The sequence below is a fragment of the Phallusia mammillata genome, chromosome 6 (assembly GCF_965637545.1).
Source record: "Phallusia mammillata chromosome 6, kaPhaMamm4.hap1.1, whole genome shotgun sequence".
Classification (NCBI taxonomy): Eukaryota; Metazoa; Chordata; class Ascidiacea; order Phlebobranchia; family Ascidiidae; genus Phallusia; species Phallusia mammillata.
The window spans coordinates 4,018,707-4,038,900 of NC_137257.1; the positions used below are offsets into that span (position 1 = coordinate 4,018,707).

At 36.6% G+C, this 20,194-nt stretch overlaps 2 protein-coding genes across 2 annotated transcripts; both read left to right on the forward strand.

Annotated features, from left to right (window-relative positions):
- The first annotated feature begins 581 nt into the window (after nucleotides 1-581).
- LOC145233943 (DBH-like monooxygenase protein 1) lies at nucleotides 582-9,951 on the forward strand. Its single transcript, XM_080098702.1, has 14 exons — nucleotides 582-723; nucleotides 903-1,055; nucleotides 1,473-1,563; nucleotides 1,968-2,149; nucleotides 2,806-2,883; nucleotides 3,049-3,153; nucleotides 3,981-4,083; nucleotides 4,582-4,751; nucleotides 5,088-5,182; nucleotides 5,736-5,892; nucleotides 6,694-6,824; nucleotides 7,884-7,986; nucleotides 8,221-8,313; nucleotides 8,941-9,951. Exons 1-14 carry the CDS (start codon nucleotides 667-669, stop codon nucleotides 9,163-9,165), a joined length of 1,743 nt encoding a protein of 580 aa, XP_079954828.1. The 5' UTR covers nucleotides 582-666; the 3' UTR covers nucleotides 9,166-9,951.
- A 1,295-nt stretch (nucleotides 9,952-11,246) lies between these two features.
- LOC145232684 (DBH-like monooxygenase protein 1 homolog) lies at nucleotides 11,247-20,139 on the forward strand. Its single transcript, XM_080097352.1, has 15 exons — nucleotides 11,247-11,427; nucleotides 11,531-11,641; nucleotides 11,760-11,912; nucleotides 12,190-12,283; nucleotides 12,346-12,527; nucleotides 12,689-12,757; nucleotides 14,153-14,254; nucleotides 14,896-14,998; nucleotides 15,285-15,454; nucleotides 15,822-15,916; nucleotides 16,470-16,626; nucleotides 17,298-17,428; nucleotides 17,774-17,864; nucleotides 18,883-18,975; nucleotides 19,307-20,139. The coding sequence occupies exons 1-15, from the start codon at nucleotides 11,266-11,268 to the stop codon at nucleotides 19,541-19,543; spliced, it is 1,950 nt and encodes a 649-aa protein (XP_079953478.1). The 5' UTR covers nucleotides 11,247-11,265; the 3' UTR covers nucleotides 19,544-20,139.
- The last annotated feature ends 55 nt before the right edge of the window (nucleotides 20,140-20,194 follow it).

Sequence of the window (20,194 nt, forward strand, 5' to 3'; positions counted from 1 at the left end):
AAATTCCACACTTTTTTTCGATATAATTTTATATTCTCTCAAAATATCGCATTGTATTTATTATTTTCATCTTATGAACAGTTCATGTGAAACTAAAAAGCGTCTGTACGCAACCTGTTGATCTGCGAGTTTTTCCGGCGAGACTGCATAATTGGTAACAAAACGCGTTTTCTGCTTTAGGCGCTTCAACAGGTGGTTGCGAATAAACGCTGTTTTGAAAACGAGCGTTTGACCTGGATTCATGAAATAACGTTCTTGGTCAGTTCAGTAGAGTGAATAGTGATAGGAAATGCAAAGCTGTTTTGTGATGTGTTAAACGTATTGACTGTTTTGTGAAAATTGATGTTACTATTGCTAAAACCAGAACTAATACATTTGTCTAGTGCATATTTGTCATGTTATGTGTGTGAAGGTGATTTCTCGTGTTTAAGATTTGTGTTACAGTCACAGAGAGTTGCATTCGTGAGATAATGGCTCGTTTAGCTTTGAGACAGTTGTTGTTTGAAAGGTTTACCGTAGTGCAGTTAGTATAGTCGTTCAAATATTTGGAAGGTCTTTATACCTAATGATTTGTATCTTGATTTCACTAATGAGTTGCAACAAAATTAACAGGTGCATGGAAATACAAACGGATGGGTTGGAATAGGAATTTCCCCTGGTGGGTCAATGATGGGCGCGGACATTAACGTGGGATGGGTAAATAACGGTACAGCAACAATTACGGTGAGTTTTGATTAAGGCGACTTTTAAGTGTGTTGTCCAATCTTGCGTCCACTGCATGAGCTGGTTTAACCAGCAGCACTTTCTTTGACCTAAAATTTACCCGAAATTGACCGAAAGTCACACAAATCACTTTTATGTTGCGACTACATCAGTTTACATGCTCCCAATACCGATTTCAGGACAGACACGGTGTTACAGCTGGCAATACTTACCCGCCTCTGGACACAGTACAGAATGTCGAGTTATTGGGTGGAAGTGAATGCGACGGTTGGACTGTGCTCAAGTTCCGAAGACAGCTTGCTGCCTGCGACGACCAAGATATGGAAATAACAGTGAGTGCGAAGAATGTTTAAATCAACATTTTTTTGTCAGGGAAGTGAACTGATATTTGTACAGGTCTAATATTTGCCGAACAGTTTTTATGACCAGTTAAGTGCGTTCTTGTCTAGTCTCGCCTGTCGTGCATTTGTTGGCTGGTGTTGTTTAAACTTTGTTTCGGGTAATTGTGTTTTTCTGAGATCGACAAGTATTTGGTATAATAAATGCTCATCATTAGTCATGCCGCTTTGGGGTTCGCTACGGTGATTATCTATGGGGTGTAGTACATGGCATCTCATAGTGTTTCTTACGCTTTATTTGATGTTTTTGCTGCACGACCCAGAGGCAAAGTCTTCTCTTACTGGCACAGACCTTCTGCATGGCATTTGCCGACCCCGGCTTGAACCATTTTTTGTCTTGTTTGTCTTCAGACTGACACAATGAAAGTAATATACGCTTGGGGATCGGAAGATTCAGGGGATGATCTAAATGAATTTGATTATCACACACCAGAACGAAGAGGTAACAAAATTCACTACAATTTACAGATCTTTTTAATCTTTACAAGTTACAAAACTGGGAAACGTCTTATTAAACAGTACTTTTATAACGTGATCAAAAATGAACTGCTTTAATATGGCAAAACAGAAAGAACCAAATTGATAAAACAGTCAGAAAACATGCTTTTACAATTGCATGGAAATATGTCAGATGTGTGCCTACATAACCGCATTTTATGGTTTTGAATAAAATAAATAAATCTCGTCCAAAAAGGGGATAAAGGGTTCAGAAAATTTTAATTGTTTACAACAATAATATAATTATAACCAGAAAATAAAATTTTTAGTGACTGCTACTGTTCTGTATGTAATAGTTTCAAAATGGCTACATTTTATTGTACAATTACAATGTTAATGTCTCTGCAGGATCAAAAAGCCTTCTACTTTTGGACCAACCAAATTTTGAACAATCTAGGTTTCCAGAAGGGGAAAGACATTTTCAATTTGACTTGTTGAATGATAAGTTTAATGTACCTGATCTCGACACCTACTACAACTGCAGACTATTCAAGTTGCCACGATTAACCACTAAACACCATGTGGTTAAGGTAAGCAAACCAATACGTTGTGTATCCGCCTAATGAACGTTTCCAAAAACATCTAATTAGGGGAGACTCACCTACTTTGTAGGTTTTAGTAGAGAAAGATGTTTTGTGGGTTAGTTCAACCTTGTTTGTTAATAATGCGAGTTAAAAGCAGTTGTGGGATTCAGCCGGTTCGCACCGGTTCTATAGAACCGTTTCACGAAATGTTATGATATCAGCGAACCGGTTAGCATTAATGGTTACTGTCAATGGACTTTTTGTAATAGATCCGACTGAAAAATATGACTTTTGTGATAGAACCGGCTGACAAAAAAATGAATTCCACCACTGGGTAAAAGTGCAAGTAGTGTTGCAAAAGCTCGATTTTTTGTTGTATCTAGTTCAAAATCTTGCCTTACAGTTTTAGGGGATTGGACAAGGACTGCAGGAATTTCCTTTACTGCAAAGTCACATTCGCTCTTTTAGGTCTTTTTAATGACTTTTTAGAATACTTACTTAACAAACACAAACAGACGTTAAACGTTTGGACAACAAATTTATTTTAATGGCAATAAAACACTCTTACAGGATCGGTTAATAAACGACTACGTTTTATCTACTTGTTATTTTGGTGAGCTTAAAAGACGTTAACGCTTAATATATTTACAAATCTATTACAGATTGAGCCGATAATTCAAGAAGGAAATGAGCTTAATGTTCATCATATGCTCGTCTTTGAATGCACTGACAAAGATTTGGTACATTTTTTACATTGTTTTTTTTACACTGTATGTACGCTGTATCGGCGAATTCTAATCAAAAATCGCATGTTTTATTTTAAAGTCACTTGTGCTCAAGCCTAAATTGTAGTTGGCATCAACAAACTATATTTTAGAACTTTATTTCAATTTGTACTGTGTTAGGATGAAACAGCGGTTGGAACGAACACACAATGTTATGGAAGCAATATGCCACCGGACTTTTATTCATGCAGTTCAACAATCCATTCCTGGTCCATCGGCGGAGGGGTATGCTTGTATAATCATCATATTGTTTGTTACCAGTTAGTGACAGACTTGTAAGCGAGGGCGCGAACCCTAGGCCCAAACGTTGGCCAAATTGCCGCACAAATCATGCAATCAGTACCAAAATCTGAATTGTGCAGCACAAGCAGAGGGCAAAAGTATATATGATTCGACTTTCGGTCAGCTTAATTCAGAGGGTTGCCGTCTTAAGTCTACAAGCCGACTTAGCCCGCTTAACCAACTTAACCAGCGCTAACCCTGGGTATAGGTGAATAAATAATATAATTATTTTAATTACAAAGTCTTACCCGAACCCCAATAGCCCTAAAATCAGGAAAAAAACTTGCGTGTGCGGGCTAAGAGGGCTAGGTATGGACTAAGCGGACTAAGAAGGCGTGCAGTTTTAGATTGTACCGACTACAGATCCTGTGTAGAACAGCCGCTTTTTCTTCTGTTTACTTTGCTCATCAAATTGCTTAGGAAATATGTTAAAATGTATACTGAGATCTATGGTCGCTTGGGTAAACACGTTATTGTCTACAACATAGGTCGGCAACCTTTTATGCACTGCGGACCGTTTTTTAAAGTGAAAATTTATCGCGAACCGGTCCTCAAAAAACTACTAATACTTAACAATAAAAACATATAAATTAGTTTATCATCCCCGGGATAGTAGGGCAAAATGTTTTAAAGCATTTAACCTGAAAACTGTACGGCCCGGTAACGAACTCGTCGCGGACCGGTACCGGGCCGCGGACCGGCGGTTGCCGACCACTGGTCTACAACGTACCGTTTTCGCAAGGTTTTGTGACGTTTTCCTTTGTTTCCAGGCTTTCTACTACCCAACCCATGCCGGTTTACCACTTGGAACCGCCGATTCTCCGCACTACCTTGTCGTTGAAACTCATTATGATAATCCTTTGAAGAAATCAGGTTGGTAACAAATCGTAACGCATCTTTAATAAGTCTAAATTTAACTGCTATATAGGTATAGTATAGTTTTGGTCTGTGCTGTTAAAATGTTTGTAGAAACTAGTTGGCGAAAAAAGTCCATTTCAGTTGAATCAGAGTTGTGAGTCGGTTCGGGTCAGGTTCGGACTTAGGTTTCTTCAAAAAAACGTGCTTGACTCGGGCCTGACTTTCAACTTGGTGTCAGTATTCTTTCAAATAAATTTAACCAGCCAAGTACCTAGTTGCTGGACCCAATGTCAAACAGCACTTAATAGCCTTGTTCAAGCCCAATTGTTTATTATGTTTGTTTTTGTTGTTTTATTTGTTTATTTGTATTTAACTTTTTACGAAATTAAATGCCAAACATCTGTTAATCGAACATAATGCAATGAAGAGCAAAAATCAGTTATGGTTAACTTTTTTATCGTTTTCTTCTATAGCATTTAACGTACACACCGCACATGCAGTATTGTTTATCAGATATTGTGGACTCGTCTGGGTTAAGATTTGTTTACACACCTGACGTGCGAACATACGACGCTGGAATTATTGAGATTGGAGTCAGTATTTCGGGCACTGAGCACATTATCCCACCAAACGCAGAAGCGTTTTACAGCTATGGAGACTGCACTGCAGAATGTTTAAACTATGCAAGTATATTTAAAATATTATTGTATAGGCTACTTTTTAAAGAAATTCAATTGTGTCATTAAATAATACTTTCTTAATGATTCAAATTTTCTTTTGTGTTTTGACTTTTATGATGAAACGCATATGTCATTTGTAAGCATAGATAATCATATTTGCGTTATTTGTTACCAATAGCCGTTTGGCCCATCATATTTAAACTGTAAAGTATTTTTAAACAACTTTAGGGTTCAAGGTTTACATTTAAAATCGGCCATTTTGCATGAATGTTGATTATGTAAAAAGTGTATTTAACGGTTTATTAATCAAAGATATCTTATCTAAATGTTGCAATTTAGAGCTTTGGACAGGATGGATACCAATCAATTAACGTCTTTGCGGCGCTGCTGCACAGTCATTTGCTTGGACGACAAATCACTTTGCAGCATATTCGGTACGTTTATTTTCCTACAGTACAAAGTGCATAGCTGGGTGTTTAACAAGCTAACGTTACCTCATTCCTTACAAAGAATTGTTTCACTATTATAAGCTATTACGCATGTCCTATCTTTGAAGTAATGCTCTCTAAGTTTGGATACCAAAGTTGTAAGTCAGACTTTTTAGTCTGCTCCTGCTTATTTTGTTAAACAAACTGGAATAGATTCAGGTCAAGGTTTTAACTTTGCAACAATATCAAATATTGTGGGTTGATGTTTTAAGTAAAAACTTACATTACATCGAACTTCATGCTGCCTTGCTTGTCGAACTTCATTTACATTCGAGCCTTTTCAGTTGGGGTTTTGGCCGGAACTTTTTGAGGTTTTGAGTAGGGTTTTCGCTTGTTTCTTGAAAGTTAAAATGTGTAACATATTTGACATGTAACATATAGGGTCCACCGATACTCTACCGTACTTTGCTCACATTAGGCTCTAAGTTGTGCCACTTTACTATCAACAAGTACTTCGACGACCTTGAAAACTATTTTAGTAACAAATCACTTACTGCAGAAATGGCGTTGAACTTCCTACCATTGCTGGTGACAAAGCTTACGATTTTAACTATCAAGAAACGAGATATTTACCAGAGGAACGAACCGTGATGTTGGACGACACCTTGCGAGTTGTGTGCAATTATCAATCGAAAGGAAAATCCGAAACTACCATGGTAAGGTTTGTATTTTGAATTAAAAAGTCTTTTTTTTCTTACGGGCCACAAATATATATAACAACAAAGATGTCTATAAAGAACATGTCGTTTTTCCGTCTCGCCGATTTCTATTGTTTTGTTTTTGTTTAAACAGGTAGAGCTACTAACACCATAACGCAAATGACAACCAAAGTCGATTAGGGGGCGTAAAGAGCTGGATTTTTTATTTAGCGCCTATAAATGGGTTGGGTTGGGAAATAAGTTTTTAACATTATTACATTAGTAACTAATTTTTTGGGTTAGTTTTATTGAATTCTAAGTGCTAATACCTTACCCCGACCCTAATAGCCCTAACTGTGAGCATTTATGGAGATATAACCAAATCAACTTTGGTTGTCATTTGCGTTATGGTGTTAGTAGCTCTACCGTTTAAACATGTTTAGTCGCACAACAAATAAACAGTAGCACATGGTTTAGACTACACACTCTTATTATTTCATATTTTTATCTATACTTTTAATAAGTGAAATAGGCTATTGTTGCCAGGCATAATTCTAATAAGTGTTCGTGCATTTGTTCAATTTACTGGCGTTATAGACACACTGGACTGGCGAAAACATGTTTTGAAAATCAAGGTTCAATTATATGGTTGATGATTGCCAGATGTGGAAAATAAATATTGTTTTTGTCACCAGGAGTGAACACCCAAAACCTAGCTTACATGAGACCACCACACATTTTGGTTTTGCGATAAAAACAGAACAACGCCGATCTGAACCAACAAGTATGAGCTTTTACTTAACTCTATTTTCTTTCCAGGGAGGTTTTTCGACCAACGACGAGATGTGTAACGCTTTTGTTTATCACTACCCCAGACTTGCTCTATCCTACTGCGTGGAAGCACCGAAGCTCAACGACTTGATGAGTTATTTCGGATTTGAGTCGTACAAGTAAACTGCCACAATACAAGTATTTATTAATTAAACCTGACTGGCTCAAACGAAAAAAAATGCAAATATTTCAGATAGGTGGTGCAAGACACTGCCATTGATTTTATGATTGTAAAGTAATCGTGGTCTTGAACAAACCTCTTGGAGTTGTCATAGTACACCAGGCCCATTGAAGGCGCCGCACTGAAATAAGTCAGTCTACCAAGCATCCCATATACTATATATATGGCATATAGCGAAGGCAGGAAAGGCCGGCAGTGGGATTCGAACCCGTGACAGGAGTCTTTCCTGGACTTGCGCACTACTAACCGATCTACACAGGCTCGGGTTTGAACCAGAGAGTCGAATTACAAGCACTGTTGCCTGACTCGTATGCTTCACATGTCAGCTGTCAGGGGTTCACCAGATTGGCCAGTAATGAGTTGAGATGGACATAAATTCATAAGTTGGTACAGCCCTAAAGTTTTCGTGCACACCAACCTTCACGGCAAGGTTTTGTATGGTGCATATCATGATGTTAGATGCTCTAGACCAGCGGTTCCCAAACTGGGGTCCGCGGTCCTTTTGGGGTCCGTGAGGCAATTTTGGGGGGACCGCGAAGCGGTTGAAGTAATTCTATAATCTTCTTTTGCGTCAGTTTGTGCCGCTAAATAAGTTTAAATCAAAGTAGAATTGAAAATCGACTGTCTACATTGCTAAACCATGGCCTTTATTGAATGACTATAAAAAATGCAATTGTTCGCGCACAATCGTAATGGTTTTGTCCTGTTTGTGATGTCACATGCTGTCTTTGGATGATTGTTATGCGCAATTTTGCATAACTAGCTAAAATCCTGCAATCAACTTTCGTTTTTATGAAATACACATTTAGGCTTAAGGACCGCGAGCACTCGAAATAATGGCAAAGGGACCGTTTTGAAAAAAATATGAAAAAGTTTGGGAACCACTGCTCTAGACCGAAATAGGATTTCTATTAGTCGGAAAGCAACATATTGGATTTATAATGTTGTTGGCAGACATAGTTTGAATGTTGTTTTAAACGTTCATTATTCCTTTCAGAGAGATAGGAAACGAAAACGGTGCATATCAAAACTTGGGAGACATCATGATTTTAAAACCTGACCAATACGCAGACAAGACAGCTTTGGAAAATATAAACGCTGTAAGTAGTTTCTCATGAGACCTTGTATGTCGAAACAGTGTGCAACGTCAGCAGCTTAATTTTCGTTTATGGACTTGATGCTTTTAGATTAGAAGAAAGTTATTACAACAAAACATGTAATTCAGCTTAACGGCGCAACATACAATGAAGAACAGTTAATGAAACGTCACATGAAATTATTTCATGCAAAATGTCACTATGAATTGACAAATATGATTTTGTATGTATACACAGCTTACATGGGACGAAGCAGAGGTGAAACAGTTTGAAACTGATATGACAACGATGTTGGCTGATGTGAAGTGTTATGGGTCAACTTATGGAAAGGTATTGCTAGTTAGTTATCAAAACACTATTTTATTTTATTCTATTTTTTTCGGTAAGATTTCAATATTTAGCGTTGAGTGTGGTTTATTTCGCTTGTTGGAAGACATCATAGCGATACAATTGCATTCAACAGTTACCGAGCCCTAAACGGCATTGCTACGTGGAAACGTTATAAAACGTGAAAGTTGAGCATATCTAGTGATTGATGACTTGCGTTGTGGTTTGAGATATTCCCTGCAATTTTCAATTCTTTCCCCAGCATGACTGAATGTTTTATACGTTTTTTTATATCCACATGTTGTCGAACCTAAATTACATTCTAATGTGCAATTATTTGGTGACATTAGTTTCAGAAAGAGAAATATCAACACCACAACACAAACAAGAGGCGAAACGGCAATTCTTGACAACTAAACTTGTATGAACAAATAAGCCTTATAGCAATGGATGTAAGTTAAGAAAAACACTAAATGTTTTTCTGAACTTACATCCATTGCTATAAGGCTCATTAGTCTTCATCCACCAAGCAGTACGAGTATTACCTTCGTAATTGTTGCAATGCTGTTTTGTCCCTTGTTTTGTCCCCTGTTTTGTCAAAACATACAATTAATCTACGGTGTTGTTTAGGCGTTCGCGAATTACACACCAGTGGAGATTACACTCCCTTATGTGGAAGAGCAAAGGAACTGCACAGCGCCATCCAGTGGATTTCCACTTACCGGAGTTATCGACCAATGTCCAACTGGACAGCCAGTTACAACCACCAGCGGCGCTAGTGCACCAAGCATAACTAGTTGGCGGTTCGGGGCTTTAATTGTCCTTGTTCAAAGCCTTTTGGTCCGATATAAATAGTCCTTAGTTGTAAAATATTACAGATTATAAATTTATAGGTTGGTCTTGTAATTGGGAATCTGACAGTGTCCCAATTCTGCCAATATATCTTCATTATTCGATTGTATTAGTTGTTTTGAAAAGTAAATTATTGAACATTCATATACAACCTAACGCAACTTGTTAAGGTCATTGCTTTGTGTTCTTTTCCCGTTTTTGATCACATTTATTCTAGCTTTTTAGATGTATATTTTATGGCTGGGTTTGTATTTAAGTAAGTACTAGTTTTGACCTCTTATATTTTTAAAAAGAAACTGAGCTAATGCACAATTTTATGGAAAACTACAAATTATTTTTTAAACGCAATGAATAAATCGGGTAATTTTCAGTTACTTGACATGCAAAACGTTTTTTGTAAAACAACTGCAGAAAGTAAGTTTGGTCTTCAATCACTGCAAAACAACAAACGATAGTGGATTTTCTACAATTATTCAGCCAATAAATAACAAGTAAGCTACAGACAGAGCTCAAGGTATCTCTTCATGTTCTTTATTCCTTTGCCAGTTTCTGAAAGAATACTTTACCATTATAATTTATATTGTATGAATTATATATTGTATGTACAGTTAGTTTTGCTTATTGTCCTTCGACTAATCAAGTAATGCGCTCTAAGTTTATGCAAAATTGTACGTCAGGCTCTTTAAGTCTAGTACTAACTTTTTTTGTTGTAAAAATTGGCTTGATGCATTCTAAATTACAACTTTGCCCACAATATTACATATCAGTTAAATTTTTACCAATTGCGAATTGGTGGGTTGTTAGTGTTGCTTATTTTGCAGTGGTATAGTTGTTTTAGGTTTGCACGTCTTAACTCCTTATGACAGTGGTTCTCAAAGTATGGGTCGCGCAGGGTCAAAAAATGGGTCGCGCTATGTTGATTCAATTCTGCCCAAACGAACTATTACTGCATGAAGTAAACATAAACGCATTTACTTAATGCAGAAATAAAGTCGTCTCACTCGACTACGTTGTACAGTAAAATGAACCAATCATTAGAACATACAGACAATAGCTTTCTAATTTTATACTGTTACGCACATGGCGAATGTGACGTCGTAGCACGGGAAATAATAGGACAAGTTAATCTTGCATAACTGAACGGGAGATGTAACAGTTAGCGTTAAAGGATGAGTAAGTATTCGTACAAGGAAACATGTTTAGATTTGAGATTCACTTTTATCAATAATCATGGCGCTACAAAGCTTAAAGTGTGTTATGCAGTGTTGTCGAACGAAACGATCTCATTAAGCCTGCAGCCATTTTTACATGGGTAGACTCCTATGCAGCGACGAAAATTGGTGTCCGCCTCGTTAATACATTTTTTATGCTTGAGGCTTGGGTCGTAAGATGTTCATAAAACCCAGATTTGGGTCGCGGTCAAAAAAGTTTGAGAACCACTGCCTTATGACAATGTTGCAATCAAGGCAGAGACCCAAATCAACTTAAAAAGGCCCAGTCATGTTTATCTGTGCCATCCGGTAAGTCATACTTGAAAACGTTATAGTCATTTCCTGCAATGATACGTGCAATGATTTCCTGTCGGTTGTTGCCCCAAAAGCACGCATTAAAGAAAGCGTGCAATGAGAGACATAATAATAGGAAAACGTGCAGTGATAAGCAAAAAAAATTCTTGACACAGACAGTAATTGTGTATGTATTAGACATAAGGTAGGAGTATACGGTTTAGTGATCAAAGGTGAAATTCTTAAAAATTAACTCTTTCTATTACTTTTAGATCAGCTTTGAGACATACATTAGTGCATTAGATTAGTTTTGTACGTTTAGCTATGATAAAAGAAACTATTTTCAACAAATTTAACGGCCATAAAGTCGTGCGTCATAACTATTGCAGCCTAACGTTCACCAACAACAATATTGTGTTCAATAGTTTGCATTAGTTTCCAGTCAGTTATGTGCAGTGATCTTTGCACAAAAGCATTGTTTTAAAGAGGTTAAAAAAATGCATTTTATTTGTATATTGGAGTCATTAAACACTTCAATGTAGTTTGGCCACAATACTTTTGAAAAAGTTGTCAGTTTATTTTTAGCTTCAGTTGAATCATGATGATTTCAATAGTTTGCTTGTTGCTTTTGTTTTCGCTCAACTCAATCTCAGCTTTAGAGCCGGAACCGAGCGAAAATTTCACGCACAACGCCCAGTTGGAACCGACCGGAAAAATTCACTTGTACTGGAAGTTTAACCAAACCTACATAACGTTTGAGGTAAAGTTTCCAGACCTTTATGTGACCCCAAGTAGTTTAAGTACAATTCGTTTAACTTGTCGCCTTTGACAACAGCTTAGATTTAAACGTTATGTCATCACAGGTGCATGGAAATACGAACGGATGGGTTGGAATAGGAATTTCGCGTAGTGGGTCAATGAGGAGTGCGGACATTAACGTGGGATGGGTAAAGAATGGTACAGTAAAAATTACGGCAAGTATTACTGTTGATAAATACTTTAAGACATAATATACATTTCAAAGAATTTATTGCAACATCGTGCTTGTAAATTAGGAAGGTGACTATTAAAAATTTGAAATACTGATTTCAGGACAGACACGGTGCTACAACTGGAAATGCTTATCCGCCTCTGGACACAGAACAGAATGTCGAGTTGTTGGGTGGAAGTGAATGTAACGGCTGGACTGTGCTGAAGTTCAGAAGACAGCTTGCTGCCTGCGACAACCAAGATCTGGAAATAACAGTGAGTTCGAAACGAATTTGAACGCTAATGTATGTTTGATATGACGTTTTTGATCATTAACTTGACTACAATATGTCACGATCATTGACGAAAGCATATGTGACAGTTCCTGAAAATAATGTTTCGATAAATTCTATTTGAGACGAAAATTAAAGAATCAGGTTTTGCAGACTTCAGAGGGGGCCTTTTGTTTCTCAAGAAGTTGCTAATGTCACACTTTTCTTGCTATTGGTGATTGCTTTATTTTAACGACATGATAAATATTGATTTTTTTTAGGCGAACACAATTAAAGTAATATACGCTTGGGGATTGATAGATCCTTCAGGAGACGACTTAAGTGGATCTGATTATCATACACCAGTACGAAGAGGTAACAAAAGTTGGTAATCAGCTATCTTCTCCAAATCTGCATGTCCTGCTTTTTGCTGACAGGGCTAAAAAGCCTATACCTTTTGGATCACCCCAGCTCAAAACAGACAAGATTTCCCGAGGGTGAACGACACTTTCACTTCGACATTCTCAATGACAAGTTCCAAGTGCCTGCAGTGAAAACCTATTACAACTGCAGAATGTTTAAGATACCACAGTTTACCACAAAACAGCACATAGTCAAGGTACTTATAAAAGGTGTTAGTTCAAATTAGATACCAACAGCTTGGTTACCCAATGACTAAATGTAAAAAAAATATTTTTTGCTATTTTTTGCTGAAATGAAATACATAATGCTAAATGATTGTGTAACAAATTTATAAAGTTCACACGGCGTTTTTTACAGATTGAGGCAGTAATTGAGAATCCGCTCGAAGTTCATCACATGATCTTCTATCAATGCTCAGCAAATGTGGTATGGATACAAATTAGAGGCTTAAATGTTTTTCACATATATATTATAATTCTTAGAGAAAAAAAGTTGGGTTTCGGATTCGTGCCTCTTTTATTAAAGAATAAACGGGACTGCCTACAAAGTATAAACTATAGTGATTTAGTTTTTAAATTTTGAATTTCACTTCGTAACATTTCTAGTCAGCCTATTAAGATTGCGATATCTGTCTCAAAACTGACGCCACAAATTAAAATGCAATTTTATGTTAACAATTAAGATTAAGCCAATTTATACTTAGTCAAGTCAAATTTCACAGGGCAATACCTCTAAGTACATATTTTACACACCACCATCTAACTTTAAATAGTAAGATACGATAAAGCATACAGGGCAAAAATGGCAGACTATCTGTCTACACACATAATATGACAACAATCCTAAATATTAAAACACATCATAGATTATACAAACACAGGGCTTCAGCAAAGGTTTAGCAAACTGTTAGTCTATGCTTCAATCTTAATACAACCAATTACAACTCTGAGCATAAGACATCTGCCCCGGCGCAGCTAAGGCGGTTTAGTAGTCATCCACCTCTCCCCAGCTTGTGTCGTAGGCTTCGTTTTTTTGCACTAAGAAAAGAATACATGCGGATATAAGTTACGAGAGTTACGAGAAAATATATATCAATAATCCATTTTTGAAATGCATGGGTCCAGTTTACATTTGATTACATTTGCCAGAACAGCTCTATAAACTTGATGGTTCTAGTTTGTTTAACAACGGAAAGCCTAAACGTTTTTATCCCCATTCGAGAAAACCGAGCCATGTGCAATAGTACATGACATCCTGTCTTAGGTTGACTTAACATACCGTGTGCAGTTTAAAACGTGATCACATTTCATAGGAAACGGAAATGAGTCGTTGTCTTGCTATTACACCATGTTGGATTTCGCCCTTTAGTAAAAGTTAAAAAAACTATGAATAAACTGTTGCAGTAAATCATACTCTCTCTTTTGTTAAACCTTTGGAACTCCAAGTCCACATCACGAATATTGTTAGATAATATTGTTTTGCTCATAGTGGATCTTATAGAGTTTGTTTAAATGATTATTCACAACTATTATCAAGTGTACAACAGTTTTGTTTTTACGTTTTTTCGTTAAACCTGCTTATTTCTTAAACTAGAAAATTGAGAAAAAAATAAGGTATGCAATGCACGGTTCTAAATATTCAAAAAGATATAAGCCAATATTTAACAGTAAACTATCACCACGTTTCGACAGTTGTCATCTGGTGAAATGAAACCAACAGAAGGAATGTAGCTTAGACTGCAAGACTTCGCCCTTTTATTTATTTCGTGCTGCCTCGCTTGTATCTTTTTGCTCCGAGCAAAAATATTTGAAACTTTTTCAGAACAATTCATCAGTTGGGGTCAACACCAGATGTTTCGCCAACATGCCTCCTGGTTTTGACACTTGCATTGCTATGGTGCATGCCTGGGGAATTGGAGGATCGGTAAGTGCCTAAACGCAAGTACGTAAGCCTCTTTCTAGCAGGTCTTTGACATATGGGTTCTTACCATTTGTTTTGTTGGTCTACACCAGTGGTTTTCAACCTTTCATGCACCATGGCCCCAAAAAGTGTCTTTAGGGCCTCATGCCCCCCTATAAGTAACCCAGTAAGATCTGTGCCCCCCTAGCAAAAAAATGCATGTAGCAAACTCAACTAAACTGTAAAGTCTATGATGTACCTGGATGATTTTTTTGCTTAAAATAAATCTCAATATAGTTGAATAGGGTGGAAAATAGTCGATTAAATTAGGTAATGAAATCATTTGCAACACACACTTAATTCTAAACTTTAAAAAAGAAAATTGGTCACTGAATTTTGGTGGGTGTTTATAGTATGCCCACACCCATGGTCCCTCTAAATACAGCTCGTGCCCCCCTGGGGGGCCCTGGGCCCTGGTTGAGAACCGCTGGTCTACACCTTTGTTTAATATAACTCATATGCCCCGCGTTTCTTTAAACCTTAGCATTACATACTTAAATGAAACATTTTTTCCCAAACTTTTATCCAGAACCTCATTGCACGAAAATCACTATATTTTTAAACGATTTTACTATACAAGTGTTTGATTCAAACTTAATATCCAGACTTTTTACTACCCCACCCACGCCGGTTACCCAATAGGAACTTTAGATTACTCCAGATATTTCACATTGGAAGTCCATTACGACAATCCACTTCAAAAATCAGGTAGAACTGTCGGTTAAAACGTCTTGTGAACAAGTTGCCTTGTGTTATGGATAAGCTTTATCAGTTAAATGCATTTATTAGTTCCTATTGCAAATTTGCAACTAAATTTTAATTTTTGCAAAAAATCTCCAGCAAGTAGTGGCTAAATAGAATCAATTCCTTTCAATATTTTACCCGCGTTCTTTTAGGGATTTTATGAACGATACATATATGATTGGACGTCTTAGTTTGTTTACAAACTGATTTTTTAAAAGGCGGTCACTGGATTTAAGCAATTATTTCATAGATATTGTGGATTCGTCTGGGCTTAGAATAACATACACTCCTGATCTTCGCCCAATTGACACTGGCATTCTTGTGGTTGGAGTTAGTATCTCAGGAGTGCAGCACGTCATACCACCGAATGCTGCCTCATTCCTGAGCGATGGAGACTGTACATCTAATTGTTTGCGAGATGTAAGTTATGATTGGCTTTCAGGTACCAATGCAGTGGTTCTTAACTGGTGGTCTATGGACCACTGGTGGTCCATGATGGCTTTTTGGATGATCCACAGGACGTCCACTGACTGAATTTGGTAATCAACTGAAAATGATTGTATATTACACATTAAAGAAGAGTCAAATTGTTAATGATTTGGGCATATTTCTTGAAAATCGTTTTTTAAAGAAATACGTTTAAACCAAAATGCTTGTTGCGCATACTTCAAGCTTACTTAAAATTGGAATAGTCCACAACGTTATTTTTTATACACCAGTGGTCCATGGCTTGAAACGAGTTGAGAACCATTGTACTAATGTCTTCTATATATGCTTACAATTCCAGAGTTTTGAACAAAGCAATTTAACATCAATCAAAGTATTTGGTGTGTTGTTGCACAGTCATCTTCTTGGAAGACAACTCACTTTAAAACATATACGGTATGTGCCAATGACTGAATATAACTGTCCCATCTTGCGAGCTTGTTAAGCAATTTTATGTCACTGAAGTTCAGGCCAGCAGTATTCAAGAACTGACACATTGAAGTTGTGCAATAATTTTAGCCTTTAATGGTAAAATAAACGGCCCAAATAGACGTAAAAAGCGTGCTTTATATTTGAAACGTTTCGGCAAATGCTCTTGGCATCATCAGTGATATCTAATATAAACCATGTCGCTTTTTGACGTCAACTTGGGCCGGTATTTTCACCATTAAACTTATAACCAGATCCGTAAATACTAGTGTTCCAAATTTTATCCGTGATTTTGAAAATTTGCTACTCGTGTTACAAAGTTTGTTTAACAAATTTTGACACTGAAGTTAAGGCAATCAATATTCAAGAACTGACACAGTAATGTTGTGCAGTAATTTTGTCCTGGATTTTGAAATTTTCTTCTCGTGTTACAAAGCAAGGATATACTTTTTTACAGCAAACTAAATTCTGTATTAAACAAAAGTATCGGACTTAAATCAAGATGAGGATCTTTTTACAGAAACGGGACAGAGCTTGAACCAATTGCAAGCGACCTAGCTTACGACTTCAACTATCAAGAAACCAGAGTTCTGGCTCAGGAACGGACGGTGATGAAAGGCGACACCATGCGAATGGTTTGCAATTACAATTCTGTTGGAAGAACAGGAATAACAATGGTATAATAAGGTTTTTTTTAGGATAGGGTTAAATTTACAGCAGCATATAAAACCGCTGTATCTGTAAGCAATATTCTGCTACGTTTTAACATACTATCCTATCTGACTTATACCTTACACCAGGGGTGCACAACCTACGGTCACATGCGACGCAGAGATGAGTTTGTGCGGCCGTGAACATGTTTATTAAAATATATGCACTGGCGGCAGTGACATAAATAAAACTCTTGCTAAATATTTTGATTTTCTGAGCATTTTTAGTGGTACTATAAAGAGTATACCCAGCCTAGTAGTCATATGGGTCAGACTTTTTGTACGTCTATTGTGTGCAAATAATGCGAACAAAACAGGTACCACAAGCATCACAATATAGATTATGACATCATAAACACTTAGGACTAATCTTCATACTGTGTAGCTCAATATGTGCACCAATCCAGAAATTAATCTGGGCTTTTTGGGCGCCATTAGATACATCAGTAAATATTAGATCAAAATTAAGCAGATGCAAAGGCCGATAAAACTACCCAAAAATGTTTGGAAATCTCTAAACTTATATTGAGGTCAAACTGTACCCACGACAAGCTTGCCATGTTTTCCATTAAGCTTAAAACCTTTGTCTTGACGAATTTTGATAACTAAAAAAGCTATGTTTGGCCTTTTTGTTTCAGGGAGGACAAGGCACCACTGAAGAAATGTGCGTTGCATTTGTTTACTATTACTCGAAACTGACAATAGAATACTGCCAGACTGCACCAAGATTTACATCTTTAATGACTTATTTCGGATTTGAGTCTCACAGGTTAGATTTAAACATACAACTAACACTGTATTGTTTCAGAAACCTTGATACATCGTTACAATATAATTATAAACAAGCGGTTTATTTAGATGAGCTATTTTCTAGAATCTAGAAGCAAGTTAAAAGTATAAAAGTATCAATGTAAAAGCATATAGAGCCAATAAATGATAAGCTGCAGACAGTGGCTACACTAGCCAATGCGGCCGATCTCTCGTCACCAGCTGCACTGATGAGACCTTATAGGTCGAAACAGTGTGCACTGTCTGCAGCTTAGAAGCAAGTTCATATTACAGGACTTTAAACTAAGTAGTTTATTTTCAATTCAATTTTGTTTTATTATTTTAGTGATTTTAAACGCCAAATAAACTTAAACAACATCACGGTTTGGAAACCGGATAAATATGCGAACAAGACAGCATTGGAAATCTTGAATGCGGTAAGTTTACCGTACAATGAAATCGGAAAATATTTAAAGGACGGATTCCTAACTGTTATATTTAAACATTTTTTTCTTTTTTAATCAATTTTGAGAATTTAAACGAAGTACTAAACTTTCAAAACAGATCTGTAATATGTTTGACCAAGCCTATCTGCACCACCATTTATTCCTTGTAAAGTGAATTATACATCCCGTAAACTTTAGTTCAGGGCTTCCCAACGATTAATATGACAAACAGTTTGAAACATACGTTCGTTGTATTTATTAAAAAGCTTAATTCGAGCATAAACCAAAAAACAGTGACCGGTACTCAAATTGTACTTCTTTACATATTGGTGGGCTTCTGGAACAAAACAAAAAAGCAAACGTTTATTTAGTGTGGTCAGTGTTTTCAGTGACATGCCTTTTGCCCGTAGACGCAAAATTCACGTCATTAACCTATTTATTTTCGTAAGATCTACAGCTCAGTCAAGAATAATGTTTTGCGAAATTGTACCAGTGTAAACAACCGCATTTTGAATTTAACGGCTATAATGTGGAATAGTATAATATGTACTACTTCGAAGAAAATTGGCATAGCTCTCCGCGACCCCCAGTTTGGGAAGCCCTTGTATTTTGCATTTTATTAAAATCCTTCCCAAAGTAAAGCTTTTACGCTTTTGAAACAGAAATAAATCGATGATTTAAGCCTCGTAAGTTAGACCAATGGTCGGCAACCGCTGGTCCGCGGCCCGGTACCGGTCCGCGAGGAGTTCGTTACCGGGCCGTATAATTTTTCAGGTTAAATGATATAAAATATTTTGCCTATGTATCCTAGGCATGATAAACTAATTTAAGCGTTTTTATAGCTATATATTTGTAGTTTTTTGAAGACCGGTCCGCGATAAAATTTCAGTTTAAAAACCGGTCCGCAGTGCAAAAAAGGTTGCCTGGGTTAGACAACAAGCATCCTAGGTTAGACCGCAATCGTCTTCGGTCAGACATACGAAGGACAACTAACTTGTCGTTTGTGCAGAGGAATTGGAATGCAGTGGATGTGAAGAAATTCGAGAAGGATATGGCGTCATTTACATCTGCTGCAGTGTGTTTTGGTTTCGGCTCCCTTCCGGTAAAGAACATAATAGCCACTATTTGTTAAATGATGATGACTACTACAGGTTTTCCAATATTTATCGGTTGCCAACCGCTGATGTAAAGAGTAAACACCTTTTTTTCACTAACTTTAGTATTCCAGTCCTGCAAAGAAGTGATTTTAAAAATTTTAACAAATTAAAATATATTGTAAAACTTTTTTTGTAAATGTTTTATGCATCAAGAAAATTCAGCGTGAAAACCACTATATCTGCCGCTGATTTTAATAATCCTGAATCGTCGCAGTTGCTTAAGGAGATTTCATTAATAAGGAAAGATTCACTATGTTTCTTACATTCGATTTTCAGATTCCGAAGGTACACATGCCTATGAATATCACAAGTCCTTACGTAGTTAAGCAACTGAACTGCACAGTGCCATCCAGCGGATTTCCACTCACTAGTGTGACAAACCAATGTCCGGTCTCAGCTGGATCAACAAATGCACCTGTCACTACCACTAGTGGTGCCAGAGGGTTTTACAGTTGTAGTTGGCTGATTTGGGCTTTAGTTGTTGCTTTCCATCACTACCTTACACATTACTAACATAAACATGCAAAAACATAAAGTGACATAATTGAAATATAACGCCTTTGTTTTAGGTTGACATATTTGCAACGATCACTTGGCCAGCTATATACTAAAGTAACAAAAGTTTTAAAGTAGATTGACATTGTCCCATACAGGGAGTCCAAAATAAACCCTTGAGTAAAGAAAAACACTTCATGTTTTTTGTTATTATTTCTCCAAGAAGTAAGTTATTTCTTGGTTTAATGTTTATCCAAGAACAAGTAATTTGCGCCGTTTAAAAGTTTTGAAAGTTTAAATTTTTGTTGTTGTACAAAAACATTATAAAACCCACCATTTAGATTTTAAATGTTTTTCATTTTTGAACTTTTATTCTTTTTCAAAAGCAGTAACGTCAAAATTCTTGTTCAAGTTATAGGCATGTGTTTTAACATTAGAAACAAACAATCAATTATAAAACGTTTAGATTATAACGTATAACTCTTGGGTTGTTTTTATGTAAATGAGGCATGGTTAGAAACGCTTTTTCTATTGCGTCGTTAAGTTGTTTTCGTTCATTTAATCAGTGATATTTACGCTCTATTAAATGCAATAATACACAAGAAAGTACAAAACATAAAATCACGTACGATTTCGTCATCGAATTGCAAGACAGACATTGAATTTCGT

Bases quoted from the DNA above. Each gene is read 5' to 3' on its own strand.
- LOC145232684 (XM_080097352.1), top strand. From the start codon at position 11,266: ATGATGATTTCAATAGTTTGCTTGTTGCTTTTGTTTTCGCTCAACTCA. The intron at 14,999-15,284 runs GTAGAACTGTCG...ATTATTTCATAG, and splicing joins CAATCCACTTCAAAAATCAG to ATATTGTGGATTCGTCTGGG. The intron at 16,627-17,297 runs GTATAATAAGGT...TTTTTGTTTCAG, and splicing joins GAAGAACAGGAATAACAATG to GGAGGACAAGGCACCACTGA.
- LOC145233943 (XM_080098702.1), top strand. From the start codon at position 667: ATGATGGGCGCGGACATTAACGTGGGATGGGTAAATAACGGTACAGCA. The intron at 1,564-1,967 runs GTAACAAAATTC...ATGTCTCTGCAG, and splicing joins TCACACACCAGAACGAAGAG to GATCAAAAAGCCTTCTACTT. The intron at 4,084-4,581 runs GTTGGTAACAAA...ATTGTTTATCAG, and splicing joins TAATCCTTTGAAGAAATCAG to ATATTGTGGACTCGTCTGGG.